This window comes from Geotrypetes seraphini, chromosome 14, assembly GCF_902459505.1.
Source record: "Geotrypetes seraphini chromosome 14, aGeoSer1.1, whole genome shotgun sequence".
In the NCBI taxonomy this organism is placed as follows: domain Eukaryota; kingdom Metazoa; phylum Chordata; class Amphibia; order Gymnophiona; family Dermophiidae; genus Geotrypetes; species Geotrypetes seraphini.
Genome location: NC_047097.1, coordinates 35,606,250 through 35,630,226, shown reverse-complemented (window position 1 = coordinate 35,630,226; position 23,977 = coordinate 35,606,250). Strand labels below are relative to the sequence as shown.

Genomic DNA, 23,977 nt, shown 5'->3' with positions numbered 1-23,977 from the left:
CCAAATAAGGGAAGACTTGAAAATTGTGAGAGCGGAGATAGGCCGCTACAATCAGGCACTTGGTGAATACCCTGGGAGAGGAGACCAGACCGAAGGGTAGCACCTTGTACTGATAATGGTTTTGATTGATGAGAAAGCGTAGATATTGCCTGGACGCCAGATGGATAGGAATATGTGTGTAAGCCTCTTTTAGATCGAGGGAGCATAGCCAGTCGCCCTGAGAGATCAGAGGGTAAAGGGTGGCAAGAGAGAGCATTTTGAACTTCTCCTTGACCAAGCATTTGTTGAGATCTCTGAGATCTAATATAGATCTGAGGTCTCCGGTCTTTTTGGGAACTAGAGTAAAATCCCTGACCTCTCTGATCTTGAGGAACTTCTTCGATGGCATTGAGGAGAAGGAGGGATTGAACCTCTTGAGCTAGAAGGAGGGACTGACACTTGTTAGAAGCAGACTCTTTTGGCAGGCCTAACGGCGGAGGAGTCTGAAAATTGAGGGAGTAGCCGTGGGCTATGATAGAGAGCACCCACTGGTCGGTGGTGATCACTTCCCATCGAGTTAGAAAAATGTTTAGTCGACCTCCTATAGGTTGCGGAAGAGGACATGAGGGAGGAAGACTGGCAATGCCCTGGAGAAGCGAGTCAAAAGGGCTGAGTCGGTTTAGGCTGAGCAACAGGCTTCATGGCAGGCGGCTGTTGTTGTCAAGCCTGTTGTTGTTGCTGCCTTTGCCTCCGAGGCTGAGGAGGATGAGGCTGAATCGGCTGAGCAGAAAAACACCTCTGATAGGACATCTGCTGCTTGAAAGGATGAGGAGGAGAAGGTTTCTTCTTGTTTTTCAATAAAGTATCCCACCTCGTCTCATGAGCAGAAAGCTTCTGAGTGGTGGTATCCAGAGATTCACCAAACAGCTCATCACCCAGGCAGGGAGCATTGGCAAGGCAGTCCTGGTGGTTCACATCAAGGTCTGAGACGCGAAGCCACGCCAATCGTCTAATCGCTACAGCCATAGCAGTAGCTCGAGAGGTCAGTTCAAAAGTGTCATAGATGGAACGGACCATAAACTTCCTGAGTTGCAAGAGACTGGCAGTGCATTGTTGAAAAGCAGAAAGCTTGCGGTCAGGAATATATTTCTGAAAAGTGGCCATCTGCTGGATAAGATGTTTCAGGTAAAAGGAAAAGTGAAACGCATAGTTACCTGAACGGTTGGCCAACATAGCATTTTGGTAAAGTCGTTTACCAAATTTATCCATGGCCTTGCCTTCTCTGCCAGGAGGGACAGAGGCATATACACTAGAGCCTGCAGATTTTTTGAGGGTTGACTCCACCAGCAAAGATTCATGTGGAAGCTGAGGTTTGTCAAACCCTGGGATAGGAATAACTTTATAAAGTGATTCCAACTTCCTTGAAGCTCCTGGAATAGTGAGAGGAGTTTCTAAATTTTTGTAAAAAGTTTCCCTTAATATATCATGAAGGGGTAACTTTAAAAATTCTTTGGGAGGTTGTTCAAAGTCCAAAGCCTCCAAGTATGCTTTTGATTTCTTAGAATCGGATTCCAAGGGAAGAGAAAGGGTGTCTGACATTTCCCTAAGAAATTTGGTGAAGGAAGAGTGCTCTGGCTTACAAGCAGGATCCTGCACCGATGGGTCAGCCTCATCCGATAAAAATCCTCCTCGGTACCGAGGGGATCATCGGAGTCATCCCATAAATCAGGGTCCCGTACCGATGGGAGACGGCCCTGAGACAAAGGGGTAGAGGATTCGGTATGCCTGGTTTTGCGTACCGATTTGCCTGAACGTATCGACACCGTACCCGGTGACTGTAAAACGGGACGGGTGTCAGAAAGCGGTACCGGATCAGAGGCTGAGTGAGCCGTACGTCGAAGAGACTTTGGCTCTGCCGATAAGACAGGCATAGAAATGGAAGAGGCAGATTTAAGCGGTGCCGATAACGTCGATGCCGATAACATAGGCTGGTCGACTATCGGTACCGCAGGCTCAGTGGGTACCGACACCGGAAGGTTCGGAGTTAGCAGGGCAGGTGTTGTAATTGCTCCTTAAGCTGGACCTGAAGGATGGATGCTATACGCTCATCCAGAGACGGTCCCAATGGCACTGGTACCGCTTTTTCTTGCTCGGTACCTGCGGTGCCGCTCGACGCTCAGGCAAAGTCGATGCCGATGAAGAGGCAGTGACTTCTATGGGAGCGGAGTGTTTGCGGGGCCGGCGCGCAGTCTGCAGGACTTGGCTCACTGCTTGTTCGACTGACGGGCCAAGAACAGAAGGGGATGGCTTCTTAGCCGGCTTACCTGAAGGGTGCGACACCGAAGAGACCTCTTGCGGTGTCGAAACCACCGGTGCCGATTTGGAGGAAGTCGCCGGAGTCGACGCCGGTGGAACTTCCATAGTGGCACTGAAAAGAATCCGCTGTTTAATTTGGCGGTTCTTCAAAGTTCTCTTTTGAAGAGAACTACAGCGGGTGCACGTTTCTGCCCTATGGTCCGGATCCAAACACTGAAGGTACCACTTGTGTGGGTCGGATAAAGAAATAGGGCATGCACACCGCTGCACTTCTTAAAACCCGGAGAAGGGGGCATGAAGGGAACAACGGCAGTAGCAAAATCGAAGCCCGAGGCTTCGATGGTACCAACAGGCCCCGCCGGGGCCGACCGAAAAAAGTCAAAAAAAATAGACCTTTTTTTTTTTTTTTAGGAAAATAATAAAAGAAGAAAAAGTAAATAAATTCACAAGAAAAATTACGCGAGCGGGAAGGCGAAAAAAGAGAGTCCAACAGCCGTTGGAAACACGCGTCTTCTTAGCTCCGCGGAAACTAAGAAACTGGGGACCGCACGCCTCTGTCGGGCGGGAAGGCACTCGCGCACGCGCGGTGCGGCATAGCTAGAACTTTCTAAGTTCTTAGAGTGCAATCACTCTAAAATTGTCCGTACCGGGGCTCCGTCGGTGCCGTCACCCATCAGTCAAGAATATGCTGCCTGCTTGTCCTGGGATAAATATTCATTCACATTTTCTACAATCATAAAGTCTGTCTTTGCTATATTCAACACAAGACCATTTTTACTTATCCATGTACTAATCTTATTTAAACATTCAGCTCAGAATTCAATTTTTCTCCCCCCGTCTTTTATTGGAAAATAGAACTGATCATCAGCATATATATGAAATGATACACCCATTTCCTCCAAATATTTTCCCAAAGGGGCCATAAAGGTATTAAACAATGTTGCTGACAACCCCTCTTTAACAGAAAATTCAGGCGAAATCACTCCCCTACTTTGTACACACATCCTTATCTCAACTAAATAAGATCTAAACCAATCCAACACAGAGCCTGCCACATCCAATTTTAGTTGAAGATTTTATTATGAAACATGTAGATAGCTGGGTGACTGGTGGATGTGAGAATCAGTCACTTGCTTGCCTAGTGTGAAAGTGAAGCTGATAAGTTTTTAGACATTACTGGAAAACAGCTAGATGTCTTTGCACATGTGGGTACCAACAAAATATGGGAAGTTCTGGCAGCCAAATTTAGGCTCTTAAGTAGAAAGTTCAAATCCAGACTGCTAGGCTGTTAGAAACTGCAGGAGGATCATATGAGAATGAATGACTGGGGGCATCCAAATAGTAGATTAATTTTAATATGGACAAATGCAAAATGATGCATATTGGGGAGAACACCAGAAATTATAGTTTCGCAATGCTAGGTTCCACACTAGGAATCATCACCCAGGAAAAAAGATCTAAGAGTTATTGCAGACAATATGTTAAAATCTTCTGCTCAGCATGTGATGACAATCAAAAAAGCAAACAGAATGTTAGGAATTATTAGGAAATACATAGAAAATAAAACAAAGAATAGCATAATACCTCTGTAGTTGTGTGGTGCAAATACACTTTGAGTAGTGTGCAATTCTGGTCACCGCATCTCAAAAAGACAGCAAAATTAGAAAAAGGTACAGTGAAGAGCAACCAAATGATTAAAAGAATGGAATGATTCATATGAGGAAAGGCTAACAATATTAGGGCTTTTTAGCTAGGAGAAGAGATGGGATATATGATAAAAGGGGTGTTCAATAATTTATCTACCTCAGTAGGAAAGAAAAGAGTTAAAAAAAAAATAAAAATTTTGATATCTCCTGATAGCTCCATTTACTTCATCCACTTTTCCTGCAATGATTTTAACCCCTTTGAAAATAATTCTGTTGGACCTTCAAACCAGGACATCACTGTTTCCTTGATATCGTCATCACTTGAAAACTGCTGTCCATGGAGAGATTTCTTCAAAACTTGTAACAGGAAATAATCCAAGGGAGCCAGATCAGGACTGTATGGTGGATAGTTCAGTTGCTGAAACCAACATTCTTGGATGGCAGCCTGTGAATGTTGTGACATGTGCACTGGCAGGTTGTCGTGAAGAAGCAGCAAGCCTGAGGTAAGTTTTCCTCATCTTTTCTCCCTCACTGACTCCTACAAAGTGATCATTGTGCTGGCATAATTCTCCTCGGTTATGGTTGTCTTGTGCAGTATGAACTCCAGAAGCAAAAGTCCATCATCCCAGAAGACAGTTGCCATGATTTCACCTGCAGATTTTTCTGTCTTGCACTTTTTTAGGGTAGGGGATGACTGGTGCTTCCACTGCATTGACTCTAGTTTGGACTAAGGATCTCTGTGATAGACCCAAGTCTCAACTCCAGTCACCAAATGATGAAAAAAATTCACTTGGTTTTCATGACATCATTGTAGCCTCATTGCCTTCTGACATGGCATCAGCATTCTTGGAACCCATCTTGCATTAACCTTGGAAATTACCAACTTTTCATAATTTAATTTCTAAACTGTACCCATCAAGATGCCCATTAGAGAATGACACGGGGAGTGAACCCCGCGGGGAACCGCGGCGTGGCTGCGGTTTGGCTGCGGGCTATGGAGACTCCATAGCCAAATCACTGCAGACACGGGGACAAAAGTTTTCACCGCCCGCAAAAACGGTGAAAAGATTTGTCCCCGCAGGCAAATGTATCCCCTTCTACATACTGCGATTTACCGGGTCTTCACCGTGTGTTCGGTTCACTTCGGGACGGGTGTCTGATTTTTTTTCCGGCGGCCATGCTTGTCGGCCATGTGGTCTCCTCCAACTCGTCTCTCTCCACCCAACTTGCACGTTGCCTGACTCCGCCCCCTTCAATATTCTGGCTCCTCATTAGTCAGTTCTTTCCTGCTCAAGAAGGGGACCAATCGCTACTGCCACACATGATATTTAATGGGTTGCAGTAGCGATTGAAAATCGGGGGATTTCGGAGCTGAGAGGCAAGCCCAGGATTTTTTTTGGAGTCGCTGCCTGGATTGGAGAGGAGTCACTGCTGCAGACTTGGAGGAGCTGAAATTTCATTGAAAACTTTGGCGCTACAAGTAGAGGTAAGGTGCAAACTTTCCTACTACTTGCCTGCCCAGGATTGGTGGCGACGGCGGCAGGGGTGGGGGTGGGGAGGATTATTTGACCGGTTGGAGACGGGAGTCTGGCTGAGCTGGGAGCTGGTTCTTTTTTTTTTTTTTAATCTGAGTGGGATTCTTTGACCGGTTGGATACGGGAGTCTGGCTGAGCTGGGAGCTGGTTCTTTTTTTTTTTTTTAATCTGAGTACTAGTGTAGTAGTGTGCTGTGTCCATTCCCATGGGTTACTGAATCCTATTCCTGAACATGTGCTGCAAGAATGGAGGAATCCAGCACATGTTCAGTATGTAACCCATGGGAATACGTTAATAAAGATAAGTATATAAAATCATACCTGTTTGAGGCTTTTATGCATGCTGCGGTGACGGTGACGGGGCAGTGAATGGGATGGCAGTGGCGGTGACGGGGCGGTGAAAGGGATGGTGGTGATGGTGACGGGGCGGTGAAGGGAACGGCGGTGACGGGGCGATGCAGAGGATGGTGGGACGGGGACGGGGCGATGACAGGGACAGATTTTTTTCCCGTGTCATTCTCTAATGCCCATTTCTTCAGCTATTCGTGAAACCTTAATTCACCTGTTTGACAAAATTAAATCCTCGACTTTCTTGCACAATTCTGTGGAAGTTGCTTCTACAAGCCATCCAGTGTGAGGGTCCTCTTCAATGGACTCTACACCACTTAAACTGCTTGCTCCAAAATTTTACTTTGTAAGATGATGGGGCAGACTCACCATAAAATGCAGTCATGTGTTTATGGATCTCCTTTGGCTTTTTCCCTTCTTTTGTGAGAAATTTTATCACTGAACATTGCTCTAAATCTAACAGTTTCTTGCTAGATTTGCACAAAGACTGTCCTGACATCCTGTCTCTTGGAATATTAGGCTCACACTGAGCCGCAATTGTGCATGAGTAACCTTGAGACACATCACAATATGCACAGACTTGTTTCAACTCGCTTGCTATTTTCTTTCATACCTAGGCATATAAATTATTGAATGCCCCTCATAGAGGTTAACAAAATCCTGGATGGAGTAAACAGACAAATGCGAATCATTTGTTTACTCTTTCAAAAATGTACAAAGACATGCTATGAAGCTGCCTAGTTATGTATTTAAAACAAATAGGAGAAAAGGTGTTTTACTCAACGGATAATTAAGCTCTTGAATCAATTGCCAATTCTGTAAGAATCTACCACTATGGAATATTCTCTTTACTCTTCCAGTGCACCTGTTCCTCTGGAGTGGTTGTTGCTAATTTTAAACTCCTTAAAGCCAGTAGGACCCCAGTAACACTAATGCTCTGTTATTTTTACAGAATTGTTTTTGGAATGGAAGGGTGAATAGGAAGACAGATTGATCATAATTGTTGAATTTCATTATATAACTCTTAGAATGGGGGGGGGGGGGGGGGGAGGATAGGGCCATAAGGCTCCATTACATTTCTCTAAGTCTTTCAAATTAAAAAAAAAAAAAGACGACACACCTTTGGCAGAGGGTCTAGGACGGTGATGGCAGTATGGGACAATAAGAGAGAATATCTCACTAACCATGCAATTTGTCTTCCCGTCACCCTCCCCCACTCCCCATGCACATGCTTGTGATTATTGTAGGAATGTTTCTGAACTTCCATTATCTCCAGACCTGATCTTACTCTTGGGAAAGGGAAGCAGTCAGCAATGAGTCAACTAGAAGGGGATTGTGATGGATAAGGTGAGATGGACTGATGAGAGGAAAGACAGGAAGATATGAAGAAGGGAAATGGGAAAAAAATCAAGGAAAGAACAGCGACAGTAAGAGGTTGGGAAGGATAGCCACCAAAAGAGATGGGAAAGTAGCAAAGGGATATGAAAGAAAGGAAGCAATAAAGATGGCAGAAAGATGAAGATTCCAAAAGTGTGAGTTGAAAGAAGAGCAAAGACAAAACAGACAATATACATAATTAAATATGCGTAAAATGAAGAAATGCAACTTCCCCCCCACACACACACATATACACAAACAGACTGAATTAATGAAATGTACTGTATACCAAGAAAATCTGAAATGCTCTCTTATTTTTGATGTAAAGGATTCAAGAATTAAAGCGAGAACAATATAGCAAGCACTTCTTTTACACACAAAACCTTCCTGTATGATAGCTAATATCACTTTGATCCATGGTCTATTCACACTATAGAGAGTGTGACACAGTGATTAAAGCTACAGCCTCAGCACTCTGAGGTTGTGGGTTCAAATCCATGCTGCTCCATGTGACCCTTGGCAAGTCATTTAATCCCCCCATTGCTCCAGCACATTAGATAGATTGTGAGCTTGCCAGGACAGTACCTGAATAAAATTAATGTAAACAGTTCTGTGCTTCCCTGCGAAAACGGTATAGAAAATTCATTAAATAAAATAGAGTGTAAGTGAATGAAACTTTGGCATCAAACTCCAGCATTAATTTGTGTTCAGATTAAGGGCTCCTTTTACTAAGGTGCGCTAGCATTTTTAGCGCATGCAGGAAATTACTGCACGCTACACTTCTAGAACTAACGCTAGCTCAATGCTGGGGTTAAGGTCTAGCGGGTGTGGCAATGTAGCACGCACTATTCCGCGTGTTAAAGCCCTAACGCGGCTTAGTAAAAGGAGCCCTTAGTCTTGATGAGGATAATGCCATCCTCCACCAACATACATTTATTTAATCCAACAATAGTTTTTCCTGAAAAAAAAAAAAAGAAAATTAAGGAATTGTAATTATTTCCCTTGCCCTCACATACTGCTTTTGGTTGATTTAAAATTTGCTTTGTACCTCTTTCCAGATTTATTGACCATTACACCAATGAAACTGGGGGAAAGTACTGCAGAGAGCACATTATAAATAAATATATATATATATTCTGCAATAATAGCATCCTGACAAAGCTCTACTGCAGTGTCCTGCAAACTTTTTTTTTTTTTTTGCTCTGGCACACTAACAGAGCAAATGATTTTCTGTGGCACACCCACAACTCTGCCCCACTCTGCTCCCAGCCCCACCTCACACATAACTCGTCTCGTTTTCCTTGAGCTTGGGGTTGTGTCTGGAGGGCCTCCGAGCATGCTTGGATGTCGACACGATGACGCTGCATGCATGAGGTCATCAAGGACATCCGCACACGCTTGGAAGCTCTCCAAACATGGCCCAGAGCTCAGGGAAAATTAGATGAGATTTAAGTGCGGGTGGAGAGGAGGAGAGGCGTTGACGCTGGAAGTGTCCATCCTTGGCAGCACACCTGGAATCTCAACGCAGAACACAGTTTGCGATTCACTGCTCTATTATTTGTAAGAAAGTATTAAAATGTATATAAGTCAAATGGGATATCTAAAGTTAGCCTGACTGAGGAGTTTTACAAAAACCAAGCTAATGTCTGGAAATGTGGTACTAAAATGTACCTACTTACCTGCTTTCAAAAGTACAATTTGATCATTTTGACACAGTTCCATAAACCCATCGATACGTTTGGCAAATTCTACCACATACTGAATAGCTTCTGTTATTTTGACCGCACACAACTGCCACATCACCTCCCGCTGCTGTTGAAGTTAAGAGAGAGAGAGACAGAAAGAGGAAAACTATTCATGAGTTGAAAAGAAGAATTATAAAGCCTCCTCTCAGTGGTGCTCTGGAAACCTCTTTCATCAAAACACAAAGAAAAACCAAAAACGAGTAGTGATAAAACCAATGAACATTTTCATGAGGCATGTTGGCACTTTTTCTTCCAGCCAACCTTAGGCACAATGCAGATTCTGTGGCTGCTGCTGAAACTATAGCCTATTGCCAGATAAACTACAGACTAAAGAAGAGAGCAGTGATTTTTGATCCAATCCTTAGGAAACATCTACCTAGCCAGGTTTTCAGGATACTGTGACAAATCTAGCGCTATCCCTAGCTTTGACACAGTGGTGAAGAAGGTAGGTAGTCCCCGAGGCAGGAGAGCTGGTCAGGTTGGCCTTGCAGAATATGGAAAGCTGACTTCACTTGGACTATCCCAGGAGCTAAGAAACTACAGCTCCCAGAAGGCCAGTCTCAGCACAGAAAGCTGTGACTGAGACAGGCACAGCTGCAGAGAGTTTTCTCTCCCTTCTCACTCTGCAGCAGGGAGGGGCGAATTAGAGGGGGTTAAAACAGAGCAGCTGAGAGAGAGTGAGGAGGAGGAGGAGGAGGAGGATCCGAGGAGGCTTCAGGGTGTGCTCGGTGGAGAACCCTCTCCTCCTCAACGGAATGCTGAGGAGGCTGGAGACTGGCAAATGTTGGACACAGAAGAGCTTACTGCTGACCCAGGGAGTGAGGAAGGAACTCCAGGGGAACCCATGGAAATCCAGGAAAGTCTGGTAGGACCGGAGGAGGTGTCCATGGACATTGATAAGCAGTAAGGGGATGTGTATTGCCTGTGTCCACAGTAGTGAAGCTACCAGTTATGCCAGTGATAGTTTGAAGGGGAGTTGTATTTCTCTCCCTGCTGATAATGAACTGTTAATTGCTGCTTGAAAGCTTTAGGTGCAAAGCTAGCAAATGTTGTGACATTTTTTTTGTTCTCTCTGCTAGCAGCTAAGTTGAGCCGAGAGCGTTCTTCCTCACAGCTATGCATAATTAATTACCTGAAAGGCACAGCAGGGAGCTATGCTGAGAGCCGGCATGGACCTTTTGAATTCTGTGCTAAAGAAGAGAGAGAATACGTTTTACATGAACTACAGTATGTGATAAGCCACGTTAGGCTGTGAAAACCAGGTGACATGCTGACCAGGTTTCTTGTTGCACAATTATGGTTTAAAGTTTGTTTCTGTTCTGAATGTTTCATGCCTGTGAAATGACACAGCTGCTGGAGCTGAAGCAGCACAGTGAAAGTTTCTAAATCCCAAACTGCTCTGGTGAACAGGACTGTTTTATAGATGTGCTAACAAAGTCCAGAGGCTGTGGAACTGTAGGTTAAGATGAGACACACCCAAAAACCTGGACACTGGATTTCTTTGAAAGTTTTGCTCTGTTTGAACAGTTTGTGTTTTGCCTCATAGTTTTGAGTGCTTGTTTTGAGGTCTGCTAAGCTGAAGCATTTTTCCTTTTTGTTCAATGCAACCAGTGAACATAATAAAACCTTTGTTTGATTATTCTGCTATCCTGGATTTTGAAGTGTGAGTTTCTTTTCCCTAGCCTATTTTTCTTTTGGTAATGTCAGGATATTATACCTTAGGCAGATGCCTAAGGAGGCCTGAAGGGTACCCTGGTTAATAGGGTATACGTATGGACAAGGACAGTCACAGCGTTCCAGCTCGCTGCCATGAACAGGAGCGGGGTAGGTGTGACAATACCCATTGTGAATATGCACGAGATACATTTGCATACAATAGGGGTAGTGCATGCAAATGTATCTAATCCATATTAATTGTGCATATCCTGAAAACCTAGCTGACTGGGTGCTTCATGAGGACTGTGATGAGAACCCCTGGTCTACAGATAAGAGGACAATGACCAGGGACCTTGGTTTTCACAGTACATTTGCATCTTTAAAAAAAAAAAAAAAAGCCCAAAATAAGCACACACCACCTTTAAAGCTTAACAGAAGAATGCAGCTGTCATTTATTATAACTTGGTAAACCTAGCCCTTTGATGCCCAGGAGATCAAATATTAAAGCCTATACAAAGAAGATATTGGACATTAGGTTCCAAAATCAAATGCTACTTGAGGAGATCAAGTGGATTCAGAACTCATACACATTTTTGAATATGTTCAGCAGTTCCAGAATCCAATATTCAATAGCATCAATTTAACTACCGTATTTTCACGTAGATAACGCGCACCCGTGTAAAACGCGCACACGGGTATAGCGCGCGGAAAACACAAAATTATGTACAGAAATTTTTGTATACCGTGCACACCCGTATACCGCGCATGCTGCCCGACTCTCCAGTCACCCGCCCCGACTCTCCTCTCCCCCTTGAAGTCCTGTCCCCACCCTGAAAGCCTGATGCCCCCCCCGACGTCCGATTCATCACCCCCCCGCAGGACCACTCGCACCCCCACCCTGAAGGACCGCTCGCACGCACCCCCACCCTGAAGGACCGCTCGCACCCCCACAGCCTCCCGACCCCCCCCATCATGTAGAAGCTCCTACCGGTGTCCTGCTGCTTCCCCTCTTGCCCCGCCGACTCCCCGACACGATCGGGACAAGAGGGAGCTCAAGCCCTCTTGCCCCAGCCAACCGCGGCACCCCCGACACGATCAGGGCAAGAGGGAGCTCAAGCCCTCTTGCCCCCCCGACTCCCCGACACGATCGGGGCAAAAGGGAGCCCAAGCCCTCTTGCCCAGCCGACTCCCCAACAATATCGGGCCAGGAGGGAGCCCAAACCCTCCTGGCCACGGCGACCCCCTACCCCCACCCCGCACTACATTACGGGCAGGAGGGATCCCAGGCCCTCCTGCCCTCGACGCAAACCCCCCTCCCCCCAACGACCGCCCCCCCCCAAGAACCTCCGACCGCCCCCCCAGCCGACCCGCGACCCCCCTGGCCGACCCCCACGACACCCCCACCCCCCTTCCCCGTACCTTTCTGTAGTTGGCCGGACAGACGGGAGCCAAACCCGCCTGTCCGGCAGGCAGCCAACGACGAAATGAGGCCGGATTGGCCCATCCGTCCCAAAGCTCCGCCTACTGGTGGGGCCTAAGGCGCCTGGGCCAATCAGAATAGGCCCGGGAGCCTTAGGTCCCTCCTGGGGGCGGGGCCTGAGGCACATGGTCGGGTTGGGCCCATGTGCCTCAGGCCCCGCCCCCAGGAGGGACCTAAGGCTCCCGGGCCTATTCTGATTGGCCCAGGTGCCTTAGGCCCCACCAGTAGCCGGAGCTTTGGGACGGATGGGCTAATCCGGCCTCATTCCGTCGTTGGCTGCCTGCCGGACAGGCGGGTTTGGCTCCCGTCTGTCCGGCCAACTACAGAAAGGTACGGGGAAGGGGGGTGGGGGTGTCGTGGGGGTCGGCCAGGGGGGGCGCGGGTCGGCTGGGGGGGCGGTCGGAGGTTCTTGGGGGGGGGGGCGGTCATTGGGGGGAGGGGGGTTTGCGTCTAGGGCAGGAGGGCCTGGGATCCCTCCTGCTCGTAATGTAGTGCGGGGTGAGGGTAGGGGGTCGCCGTGGCCAGGAGGGTTTGGGCTCCCTCCTGGCCTGAACAACTAGTGGGGGGGGGGGGTCGCCAGGGCCAGGAGGACTTGGGCTCCCTCCTGGCCCGATATTGTCGGGGAGTTGGGGAATCGGCGGGGCAAGAGGGCTTGAGCTCCCTCTTGCCTCGATCGTGTCAGGGGTGCCGCGGTTGGCTAGGGCAAGAGGGCTTGAGCTCCCTCTTGCCCCGATTGTATCGGGGAGTCGGGGAGTTGGCGGTCCTTCGGGGTGGGGGTGCGGGTGCGTGCGAGTGGTCCTGCGGGGGGTGAATCGGACGTCGGGGGGGAACTATGTAAAAAAAAATTGTACAACGCGCTCACGCGTATACCGCGCAAGGGTATGCACGGTTTGTAAAAACACGTATAACACGCGTGTTATATGCGTGAAAATACGGTATTAGATTTTCAAGTTTTTCAGGACCTGCAAATGAAGATTGAATGTCTATACAAACATGATTCAGGTCAGAATAAATTAAACATTAGGGATAGATTTACTACCTATGCATGCTAATACTGGTAATACATAATTATTAAATAGGTCCTAAACTGGAACTTGAAATAAAAAATAAATAAAATGTGCATTAATGTACAATTTTAAAATTTTTTATATACTGTAAATCTACAATTCTAAGTGGTTTACAACGTACACACATAAAATATATTAACGCAGTACATAACCTAGCATTAATGCAGTAGCACCTTAGAGAAAATCTAGCACTTAATATGTCTCTTTTTACAGTTGAGCTGAATATCTAAAGGTGATAAGTTAATAAAATCACCAAAGATGATACCTTGCCCTGATAGTTCTCTGTTTCTTCTTGCAGAAATGTTTGCCATGTTATCTGCTGTAGTTCTTCTCTCAAATATTGACATGTTTCCATGTGTGATTTGCAGATGTTCTCTGCAAGATGCTCTGGATGGAAAGAGTAAAATTGAGATAATTTGTTATGAAAGCTATAAAGTATCCTACTTTGTCAAACATAATTTTCAAATAGCTCATTGTTTCAAAGCACGAGGATGTTTTTATAGAATGTAGTTTGTAACAAATTTTCAAACAGAAATTACTTGGATAGTTAAAGAGGGTCAAAACTGAAAAATATACTGCAACACAATCCTACAAAGAAAGGTTTAGAACATTTATCGGTACAAAGCAATTCTATAAAGTGACACCTAGAGGTAACATAATAGCACAGTAGATCATGGCAGATAAAGATCTGAACGGTCTATCCCAGGGGTCTGCAACCTTTAAGACATAAAGAGCCACTTGGACCTGTTTTCGAAAAGAAAAAAAAACTTGGAGCCGCAAAACCATTATAAAACAAATCTAACACTGCCAGTAGCCAATAGGAGCCCCCACAATATGCTAGTAGCCATAGCTCCCCCCTACATTGTGCTAGGAGTCATAGTCCCCCCTATAATGTGCCAGAGTCCAGGCCCCCCATATAATGTGCCAGAGTCCAGGCCCCCCATATAATTAGCCACAATAGTAGGTTTTAGCACAGGGAGTTACGCTGAATGCCTCGCGCTGCTCTCAATGCTCATAGGCTCCCTGCGCTAAAAAACGATATTGCGGTTTAGTAAAAGGGAGCCATAGTGCAAAATATAGACAGCAGATATAAATTCTCAAAACAGACACATTTTGATCACTAAATTGAAAATAAAATCATTTTTCCTACCTTTGCTGTTTGGTGATTTCATGAGTCTCTGGTTGCACTTTCTTCTTCTGACTGTGCATCCAATCTTTCTTCCTTTCTTTCAGCCTCCTGTATGTTTCCTCTCCTCCAGACCTCATTCTCTCCCCCAACTTTTTCTTTCTGTCTCCCTGTTCCCCCTTCTTTCTGTCTCTGTCTGCCCCCTTTCTTTCTTTCTCCGTGCCCTCCCCCAAGCCACTCGGTTTGCTGCCACCGCCATCGGGGAATAGCCCCCAAGCCACCGCCGTCCCAAGCTTTCCCTGCAGAAGCGTCGCGCTGACCAGCATTCCGCTCCCTGACGTCAATTCTGACGTAGGAGAGGAAGTTCCGGGCCAACAAGGCATTTCTCCTCATTCCATCCAGCCTGAGCCCCATCTCTCCTTGATCCAGCATTTCCCTTCTGTGTTTGTCAGAATTACCATTCCACCTATTTTCCAGCATCACCCTTCTTTGTGTCCATCTCACTATATCTTCCTTTCTTTCAGCCTCCTGTATGTTTCCTCTCCTCCAGACCTCATTCTCTCCCCCAACTTTTTCTTTCTGTCTCCCTGTTCCCCCTGGCCCACGGGACTCCCACGGGGATGAAAACAGCCTACCTAAATTCTGGCGATGCAGGCATGCAGCTTACAAGTCTGGCGTCGCGGCGGAAAATAGCCATGCTGAGCAGTGAGCTCAGCACGTACACAGATGAAAGCCTTGCTTGCTGATTGGTCCGGCGGCGCGGCGGGGCGGGGCCGCCGGACCAATCAGCAAGCAAGGCTTTCATCTGTGTACGTGCTGAGCTCACTGCTCAGCATGGCTATTTCCTGCCGCGACACCGGACTTGTAAGCTGCATGCATGCGTGACACACTACCGGAGCCGCGGCAAAGGTGGAAAAGAGCCGCCGCGGGTTGCCGACCCCCGGTCTATCCAGTCAGGCAATCTGTCACATTCATTATCAATTCATGATTGAATAAATAATATACATGTTGTGTTAGCTTTTATTTTGGGAGGAATATTTTATATTTATTTTATTTTTTATTTTTTATATTTTATATCTTATATTTATATTCTATATTTATAGTTAGATTTTAGTGTGGCTTATATATGGTTTGAGAGGGGCTATGTGGATAGACAAGGTAAATGTGATATGAGATTATTTCAGCAGGATGCATTGTAACACCATGTCAACAGCCCATGTAATTAGTTCTGTTTTCTTACACCACTACAGAAGCCCATGCTTTATAACACCATTGGAAAGCTAATGTAGCCACTCAGATTTGACTGTTTCAGTCATTAGTAGTGGTATATAAGCTTAAATAAACATGGCTACTTGATAATAAACTATGTATATTTGATCTGAGCTTTCTTTGCCATTTTTGGGACATGGACTAAAGAAATCCACCTGGCACTGTCCTAATGACCCAGCTAATGAAGTTGCCATCAAAGTCCATTCTAGCCTATTTTGATCCATCTTGCCATATATGGGACTTAGACTGTAAAAATCTATCCAGCATAGTCCTTACATTCTAACTACTGGAGATGCCACTGAAGCCATCCCCAGCCCATACTAATCTCTGTCTTGCCTTTACATGGGGCATAGACCACATAAATCTGCCCAGCACTGGCCTTACTTTCTCACAGCTGGAGTCACTGTCTATTTATTTATTTATATACCATTTATATCCTAAGGGGTTAATAATTTTAAAAAAAACGTCTAAAAAGTGTCCTAAATGGCTACTTGGACGATCAAAAAGCCTGATCGTCCAAGTACCCATAAACAAAGCTGGTTTCTAGACGTATCTAAAAACCGCTTAGGCCTTTTCCCTGCCTCTAGACGCACAGAGAGAAAAGAGGTGTGTTTAGAGGAAGGGAAAGGGCGGGCAGTGGGCGGGAGGTGGGCCGACCTACATCTAGGCGTACAACAGGTATAACCAAAACATTGACAGGTTGCCTAGTCGGCACTTAGACCTTTTTGACTTAGACGTAGTCAAACCAGGTCTAAGTGCCGAAAAAGGGGCCGCTGAGCTGATGCCTCATGTCCCCTACCGCGATGCCATCACTCCTCTACCCGAACTGCTGCGACCCGCAGCAGGAGAGATGCCCTATCTCTCCTGCCGCAGGTTACGGCAGTTCCGGTAAAGGAGTGATGGCATCGCGGTAGGGGAGATGAGGCATCTCTCCTGCCGTGATCCATCACCCCCCCTCGCAATTAACAGTGGGCCAGGAAAGGGCCCAAGCTCTCCTGGCCCCGGCGCCCCCCCCCAGTACGATCGGGTCAGGAGTGAGCCCAAACCCTCCTGGCCCTGGCGACCCCCCCCCCAAGTACAATCGGGCCAGGAGGGAGCCCAAGCCCTCCTTGCCCCAGCGACTCCCCGACTGGATTGGGCCAGGAGGGAGCCCAAGCCCCCCTGGCCCCGGCGACCCCCCTACCCCCCATCCCCCACTACAATACAGGCAGGAGGGATCCCAGGCCCTCCTGCCCTCGACGCAACCCCCTTCCCCCCAACGATCGCCCCCCCAAACCCCAGATCGCCCCCCTGCTGACCCGTGACCCCCCAGGCCGACCCCACGACCCCCCCACCCTCCTTCCCCGTACCTTTTTTCAAGTTGGCCGGACAGACGGGTGCCAAACCTGCCTGTTCAACAGGCAGCAGACTCCAGAATGGGCCCGGATTGGCCCAGCCATCCCAAAGCCCCACCCACAGGTGGGGCCTAAGGCGCCTGGGCCAATCAGAATAGGCCTTAGGCTCCCAGGCCTATTCCGATTGGCCCAGGCACCTTAGGCCCCACCTGTGGATGGGGCATTGGGACGGCTGGGCCAATCCGGGCCCATTCTGGAGTCAGCTGCCTGCCAGACGGGTGGGTTTGGCACCTGTCTGTCCGGCCAACTTGAAAAAAGGTACGGGGAAGGGGGGTGGAGGGGTCGTGGGGTCGGCGGGGGGCCGATCGGGGGTCCTGGGGGGGGTGATCGTTGGGGGGTGGAGGGTTGCATTGAGGGCAGGGGGGCCTGGGATCCCTCCTGCCTGTATTGTAGTGGGGGGGGTCGCCGGGGCCAGGGGGCTTGGGCTCCCTCCTGGCCCAATCCAGTCGGGGGAGGGGGGTCGCCGCGGTCCAGGAGAGCCTGGGCTCTCTCCTGGCCCACTCAAGTCGGGGGTCGCTGGGACCAGGAGGGCTTGGGCTTCCTCCTGGGGGGGGGGGGGCACGATCGCCGAGGCAAGAGGGCTTGGGCTCACTCTTGCCCCGATGTTGTCGGGGGGGGGGGGGTGTTGGCGGTTCGACATGGCAGGAGGGCTTGGGCACCCTCCTGCCTGGATCGTTCTGGGGGGGGGATTCTGTAACCGGTGTTGTTTTTGACAGACACCTATTACAGAATTCAGCTTTTCGGCGAAGGCCTGGCTCCTCCTTCGCCTAAAAGCCCTTCTGTTGGACGTTTGGGGCTTAGGCATTTTTTGTTTCATTATGGCTAAAAAGTGTAGACGTCGTGTGGGTGTACTTTTAGACGTAGTGGTGATTGGGCGTTTAGGCAGAGGAAGGCCATAATCAAAACAAGGACGTTTGGTTTGGTTAAGGACACTTTCCCTGCTTCTGCTTTGAACGTTTAAGGACTTAGGCCAAAAAGGGACTTAGACGTTTTTTTTTATTTTGCCCCTCCACGTGATTTACATTTAGGTACTTGATCATATCTCCCTATCTGTCCTTGTGGGCTCAAACTCTATCTAGTGTACCTGGGGCAATGAGAAAATTAAGTGACTTGCCTAGGGTCACAAGGAGCAGCGAGGGATTTGAACCCACAGCTCTAACTCCTGCGCCACTACTCAACACATCAACATGCACGCAGTCATTCAAGTTTTGGTTTTATACCATCATCTTTTTAATTAGGGATCATATGTATTCATCTCACACCTTTTTGAATTCCAATACCATTTTTCTCTCCATCATCTCCTTAGGGAGGGCATTCCAGGCATCTACTACTCCTTCCATGAAAAAATTTTTTCCTGGTGTTACTCCTAAGTCTACCACCTCGCAACCTCAATTCATATCCTCTAGTTTTACTGTTTCTTCATCTCTGAAAAAGATCTGTTTGCATATTAATAGCTTTCAAGTATTAATAATTTTGAGTAGAGGTATGTACCACTTATGTATTATTATTCTTATTATTATTCTTTATTCTTATATACCGCCATACCCAGTGAGTTCTAGGCGGTTTACATCAATTAGCAAATGATCTGCATTGAATAGCAGATTTACAACAAAATTAGAAGTAGGTTTATAAAATTAGAAGCAGATTTACAGCATAATTAGAAGTATTTTTAACAGCAAATTGCAGGCTGAATTACGATAAATTACAGTGATTTGCCGCAGTCAGCCGTGAAATTACAGCGATTCTTAACTGTCTGCAAAGAGGGCAGGTTTACAACAATATTACAGAAATTGCAGGTTTGATCGAGCTAGGTAGGGGAGGTAGAGAGTGGGGGAGGGAGGGACTGGTGAATGAGGAAGGGGGCAGGGGTGGGGTAAGTGTCATGTGAGGTGAATGGATTATTAAGGGTCGTGTTTGCTGAAAAGGTACGTTTTTAGTAGTTTTCTGAATGATAGGTAAGTGGGGGCCTCGAGTATCATCTGTGCTAGCCATGGGTTCGACTTGGCTGCTTGGAAGGCAAAAGTTCTATCAAGGAATCTTTTGAGAGGACAGTGTTTAGGCGAAGGGAAGGCGAACAATTGAGTTCTCCGTGATGTCCTGTTGCTGCAGTAAAGGTTAAAGTGTGTGTTTATGTAACTTGGGGAGGAGCCGTTAACCGATTTGTAGCAGAAGCATGCAAATTTAAAAAGAATTCTAGATTCAAATGGTAGCCAGTGTAGTTGGTGATAGAAAGGGGTGACATGTTCCCATTTCTTTAGGCCAAAGATGAGGCGCACCGCGGTATTTTGGACTATTTTTAGTCTCCTGGTAGTTTTCTTAATGTACATCAAAAACGCCATGAAATTAACATCATTCTATAATGTAGCACTTATCTGCAAGAAGATCACACATGAGGGTGGACCATTAGTATGTATCCCAATTACACACACAGAGGGGCATTTTTGATTGGACATCTAAGTCCAATTTTGGACTTTTTGAGATAAACATCCAAAAATTAGATGGAGAAAATGTCCATTTTTAAATCTGCAAGATATATATATATATATATATTTTTTTTTTGCATAGCTAGATGTTTTGTCCAGCTAGACATCTATGCTTTTGGTTGAAAAATAGTACAATTATATGACTGGTTTTCTTCTTTCTTTACAGATCGGATTTCTAAGGTTGTATTTAATGCAACATCTTCAGACTCTTTCATAAAAGATTACGGTACTCCACAAGGTTCAGTTCTATCCCCTTTGCTTTTCAATATTTTCTTAGTCCCTCTCTTAACTCTAGGCCAATCCATCAGTTTTACAACATTTGCCTACGTGGATGACGTCCAACTAGTACATCCAACCCGAATGACATTACCTTCATTAATGAAAAATTAGAAAAGATTAATTCTTGGCTTGATACACATATGCTCTCCTTGAATATAAATAAATCAAAATTAATGATTTTTTTCTTTCAAAGACGGCCTTTCTCTACTAACCCCCCCTAAACTCAAAAATCTCCCTATCAAAGTGGTACCTTCTCTGAAATTATTGGGAGTCACCTTTGATTGTAAGTTTACCTATCATTTACATATTAGTATAGTGCTTTTATTGGTTATGCATGATTAAAGCTTTAGCAAAATTGTTAGAGCCCACGTCCCTGAATATTTTAATTCATTCACTTCTTATCTCTTGCATAGATTACTGTAATGCCCTCCTTAAGGGCATTAAAAAAAAAGAAATAAAAAGACTTCAAATGGTTCAAAACACTGCAGTAAAAATTTTATTTAATGCAAAAAAAAAAATAGGACCATGTCACTCCTCTTTCATATAAAGCTCATTGGTTACCAATAGAGCATAGGATCACCTACAAAATTCTATTACTAACCTTTAAAACTAAAGAAAATAACCAGCCAGAATTCATTAACAACTTACTTATTCTCTAGGACCCTACGATCGTCTGCTTATAATTTTCTCACCGTTCCCTCTTTGAAACATATTAGTACAATGAGGACTACAAATTTTTCCGTTAATGCCCCTTTTCTCTGGAACAGTATCCATAACTACTTATGTGAAAATACAACACTTGTCAATTTTAAGGTGAAGCTAAAGACATTTCTTTTCCTTGACTCCTTTGAAACTTAAACTGTCCTTTTAAGGACGTCTTAGATTTAAGAAAGATTTCTACTTACAGTCCCCTCTCCTTTGGTTCTTCTCCTTAAGTGTTCTCTTTACTTTCTATCAATTGTAGTTCCAATCCCTTCTATCCTTTCGTTCCCGTTTGTCTTTGTTTTTAAAACTGTCTTTTCCCTCCATTTGTTTTTATTATATTTTTATGGCATTTTTGTACATCGCCTAGAAAGCTCGAGTGGGTGGTATAATAAATTTTAAATACACTTGAAACTTGAACAGCTAATTTTTTTTGCCATTATTGAAAAAAAAAAAACCTGTCCAAATTAAAAATATCCAAAACAAACCATTTGCATAAAAGAGGGGGGCCAGCATTTTTAATGGATTGGCCACACAGACATGCCAGCAGAGCAGTGGGGCACCCTAGGGGGTACTGCTGTGAACTTCACATTAAGGGTACCAAGTACACATCTCACCATTAACGCATGCACATTATATGGTGAGCCTTCCAAAACTCCCCCCAAACCTATGTGTGTTTATATGGAAACCATCTTGTTATACATGACATATAAATTTTTAAAAATAATAAATACTGTACCTACCTGTCTACCACCTCAATAGTCCTTATGCCTGAAGGTGTCACCTATATGGAAGTACAGTGGATTTTTGGTGGGCTCACACTTTCCCCCACATGTGTACTAGTTAGGGTGGTATATGGGCCTAGGTCTCCTCTGCAGTCCACTACACTGCCCAGCAGGCTGCATGCAGCTCTACTAGGACTGACCAAACTATCTGCAACTGTCAGAGACAAATATGTACTATTTCATGCAGATATCTGACAGGTGGGAGGGGGGTCAGTGACTACTGGAGGAGTGTGTGGGGGCCGTATTTTCATCCCTCCAGTGGTCATCTGGTGAGTGTGGGTACCTTTTTGGCCCTTATTCATTTTAAAAACAGGTTTAGCCCTAAGACCCTGATTCAGCAAAGTGTGTCCTGATTTTAAGCAGCTGTAGGTGTCCTACAGCTGTCTAATCAGCCAATCGGGATGCACGTTTTCTAAAAAAAAAAAAAAAAAAAATGCTCCCTAGACAGGCTGCCTATATTGAAGGCGCTTCTGGGAGCCTAGGGAGGTCCGCAAGACTGCCTAGGGGCCTTAGGCGAACCTAGGCGGCCCTATGCATTAGAGAATGACACGGTGAAAAAATTGGTCCCCGTCACCGCCCCGTCCCCGTCTCACCATCCTCTGCACCGCCCCGTCACCGCCATTCCCTTCACCGCCCCGTCACCGCCACTGCCACCCCATTCACCGCCCCGTCACCGTCACCGCTGCATATATAAAAGCCTCAAACGGGTACGATTTTAAATACTTTTCTTTATTTACGTATAAAGGAAACATTCTTTAAAACTTTAAAACTTAGTTAAATATTTGTTAATAACTATACAAAAACAAACACGACATGTACTTTTAATGCTTACAATGTTAGCCTACATGGTAAGTAGACGCGGCCGCTGTACCTAATCGCGGCAAATCGTGTACCTAATCGTGTACCTAATCGCGGTCACTATGCTAATCGTGATTAGCATAGTGACCGCGGCTACGGCTGCAAGTCTCCCCTCCCCCCAGCGATCACAGCAGGAGGGCACCCAACCCCTCCTGTAGACCCCCCCCAACGGCCCTCCCGACAATCGCAGCAGAAGGGTACCCAACCCCTCCTGCCGGTCCTCCCAATGGCCTCCCCTAAGATCGCCGGCAGGAGGGTACCCAACCCCTCCTGCTGGACCCCCCCCAACGAACCCTCCCACCCCGGAACCCCCTTAGTCTTACTTTCCAAGTTGGACCGGACGGCTCCTCACACGTATGGCCAGCAGGCTTGCCTCCGTCCAAATGAGGCGGGCCCGCCCCTACCCTGCCCAACCCACAGGATCCTAGGGCCTGATTGGTCTAGGCACCTAAAGCCACTCCCGCTATAGGAGGGGCCTTAGGTGCTTGGGCCAATCAGGCCCTAGGATCCTGTGGGTTAGGCAGGGGAGGGGAGGGGCGGGCCCGCCTCATTTGGACGGAGGCAGGCCTGCTGGCCAGACGAGCGAGGAGCTGTCCGGTCCAACTTGGAAAGTAAGACTAAGGGTGGTGTTTCGGGATGGCGGGGTTTGTTGGGGGAGGGTCCAGCAGGAGGGGTTGGGCACCCTCCTATTGGCGATATAGGGGGCCGTTGGGGGGGCCGGCAGGAGGGGTTGGGCACCCTCCTACCAGTGATCATAGGGGGGCTGTTGGGGAGCTGGCAGGAGGGGTTGGATATCCTCCTGCTGCGATCGTCGGGAGGGCCGTTGGGGGGGGGTTGGGGTAGGCAGGAGGGGATGGGTACCCTCCTGCCGTGATCGTTGGGGAGGGCTGGTTCTGTCGGCATGAAGGGCTGAGCACCTTCCTGCCGGCGATCGTCGGGGGGGTGGGGGGCGGGTTCTATTGGCAGGAAGGGTTGATCTGACAAATGAGGAGCCAGTATATTGGGGGGCGGAGTCAATGCGGCAACGTGCAGGTGAAACACAGGTAAATAGCGGTTCCTAGAAGGGGGGACATTGGCCTGCGGGGACAAATCTATTCACCGTTTTTGCGGGCGGTGAAAGGATTTGTCCCCGCGTCTGCGGCGATTTGCTAATGAGGTCACCATAACCCGCAGCCAAACCGCAGCCACGCAGCGGTTCGCTGCGGGGATCGCTCCCCGTGTCATTCTCTACTATGCATCTCCCTAGTAGAGGAAGAGACGCTTACAATGTAGGCCAGCAAAATGCTGGCCTACATTGTAAGTAGATGCGGCTGCTATACTGTTCCATACATCTACCATCCTTTCTGTAAAAAAGTATTTCCTTAGATTACTCCGGAGCCTATCACCTCTTAGAGACTCGACTCACGTGCATTTACATTACATAGGTATTTAAATGTCTCTATCATATCTCCCCTATCCCGCCTTTCCTCCAAAGTATACAGATTGAGATCTTTAAGTCTGTCCCCAAACGCCTTATGATGAAGACCAGATCCCATTTTAGTAGCCTTCTTCTGGACCGACTCCCATCCTTTGTATATCTTTTTGAAGGTATGGCCTCCAGAATTGTACACAATATTCTAAATGAGGTCTCACAAACTCTTATACAAGGGTATCAATGCCTCCTTTTTCCTACTGTTTGATCAGTAGTGAGGATGGGTGGCATCTTCCATGGAGGAGAAAATTCAGGGAAATAGATCATAAAGTAAGGCTGCACAGAAACATACGATATTTCTTTTCTGTAAGAGTGTCTGATGCCTACTGGTAGTAGTAGCAACAACAATCAAATCCATGACAATTTAAAATACTTATGATACATGTACAGCCTGATACTCAGGGCTTGGTGAAAACAAGTAAAAGAACTTAGACAGACATTTGAAGTATTTGCAGAAGGTGT

The 23,977-nt window shown here is 46.6% G+C and overlaps 1 protein-coding gene across 2 annotated transcripts in view; it reads right to left on the bottom strand.

Moving 5' to 3' along the window:
• The window catches only part of RORA (RAR related orphan receptor A), a 264,003-nt gene that overhangs the window by 34,910 nt on the left and 205,116 nt on the right, over positions 1 to 23,977 (bottom strand). For both annotated transcript variants that reach the window (XM_033920445.1, XM_033920444.1), the window contains 2 exons: positions 13,414 to 13,535; positions 8,880 to 9,012 (listed from right to left, as the gene is read on the bottom strand). In XM_033920445.1, coding sequence (XP_033776336.1) covers positions 8,880 to 9,012; positions 13,414 to 13,535 — 255 coding nt within the window. The remainder of the gene's footprint in view (positions 1 to 8,879; positions 9,013 to 13,413; positions 13,536 to 23,977) is intronic.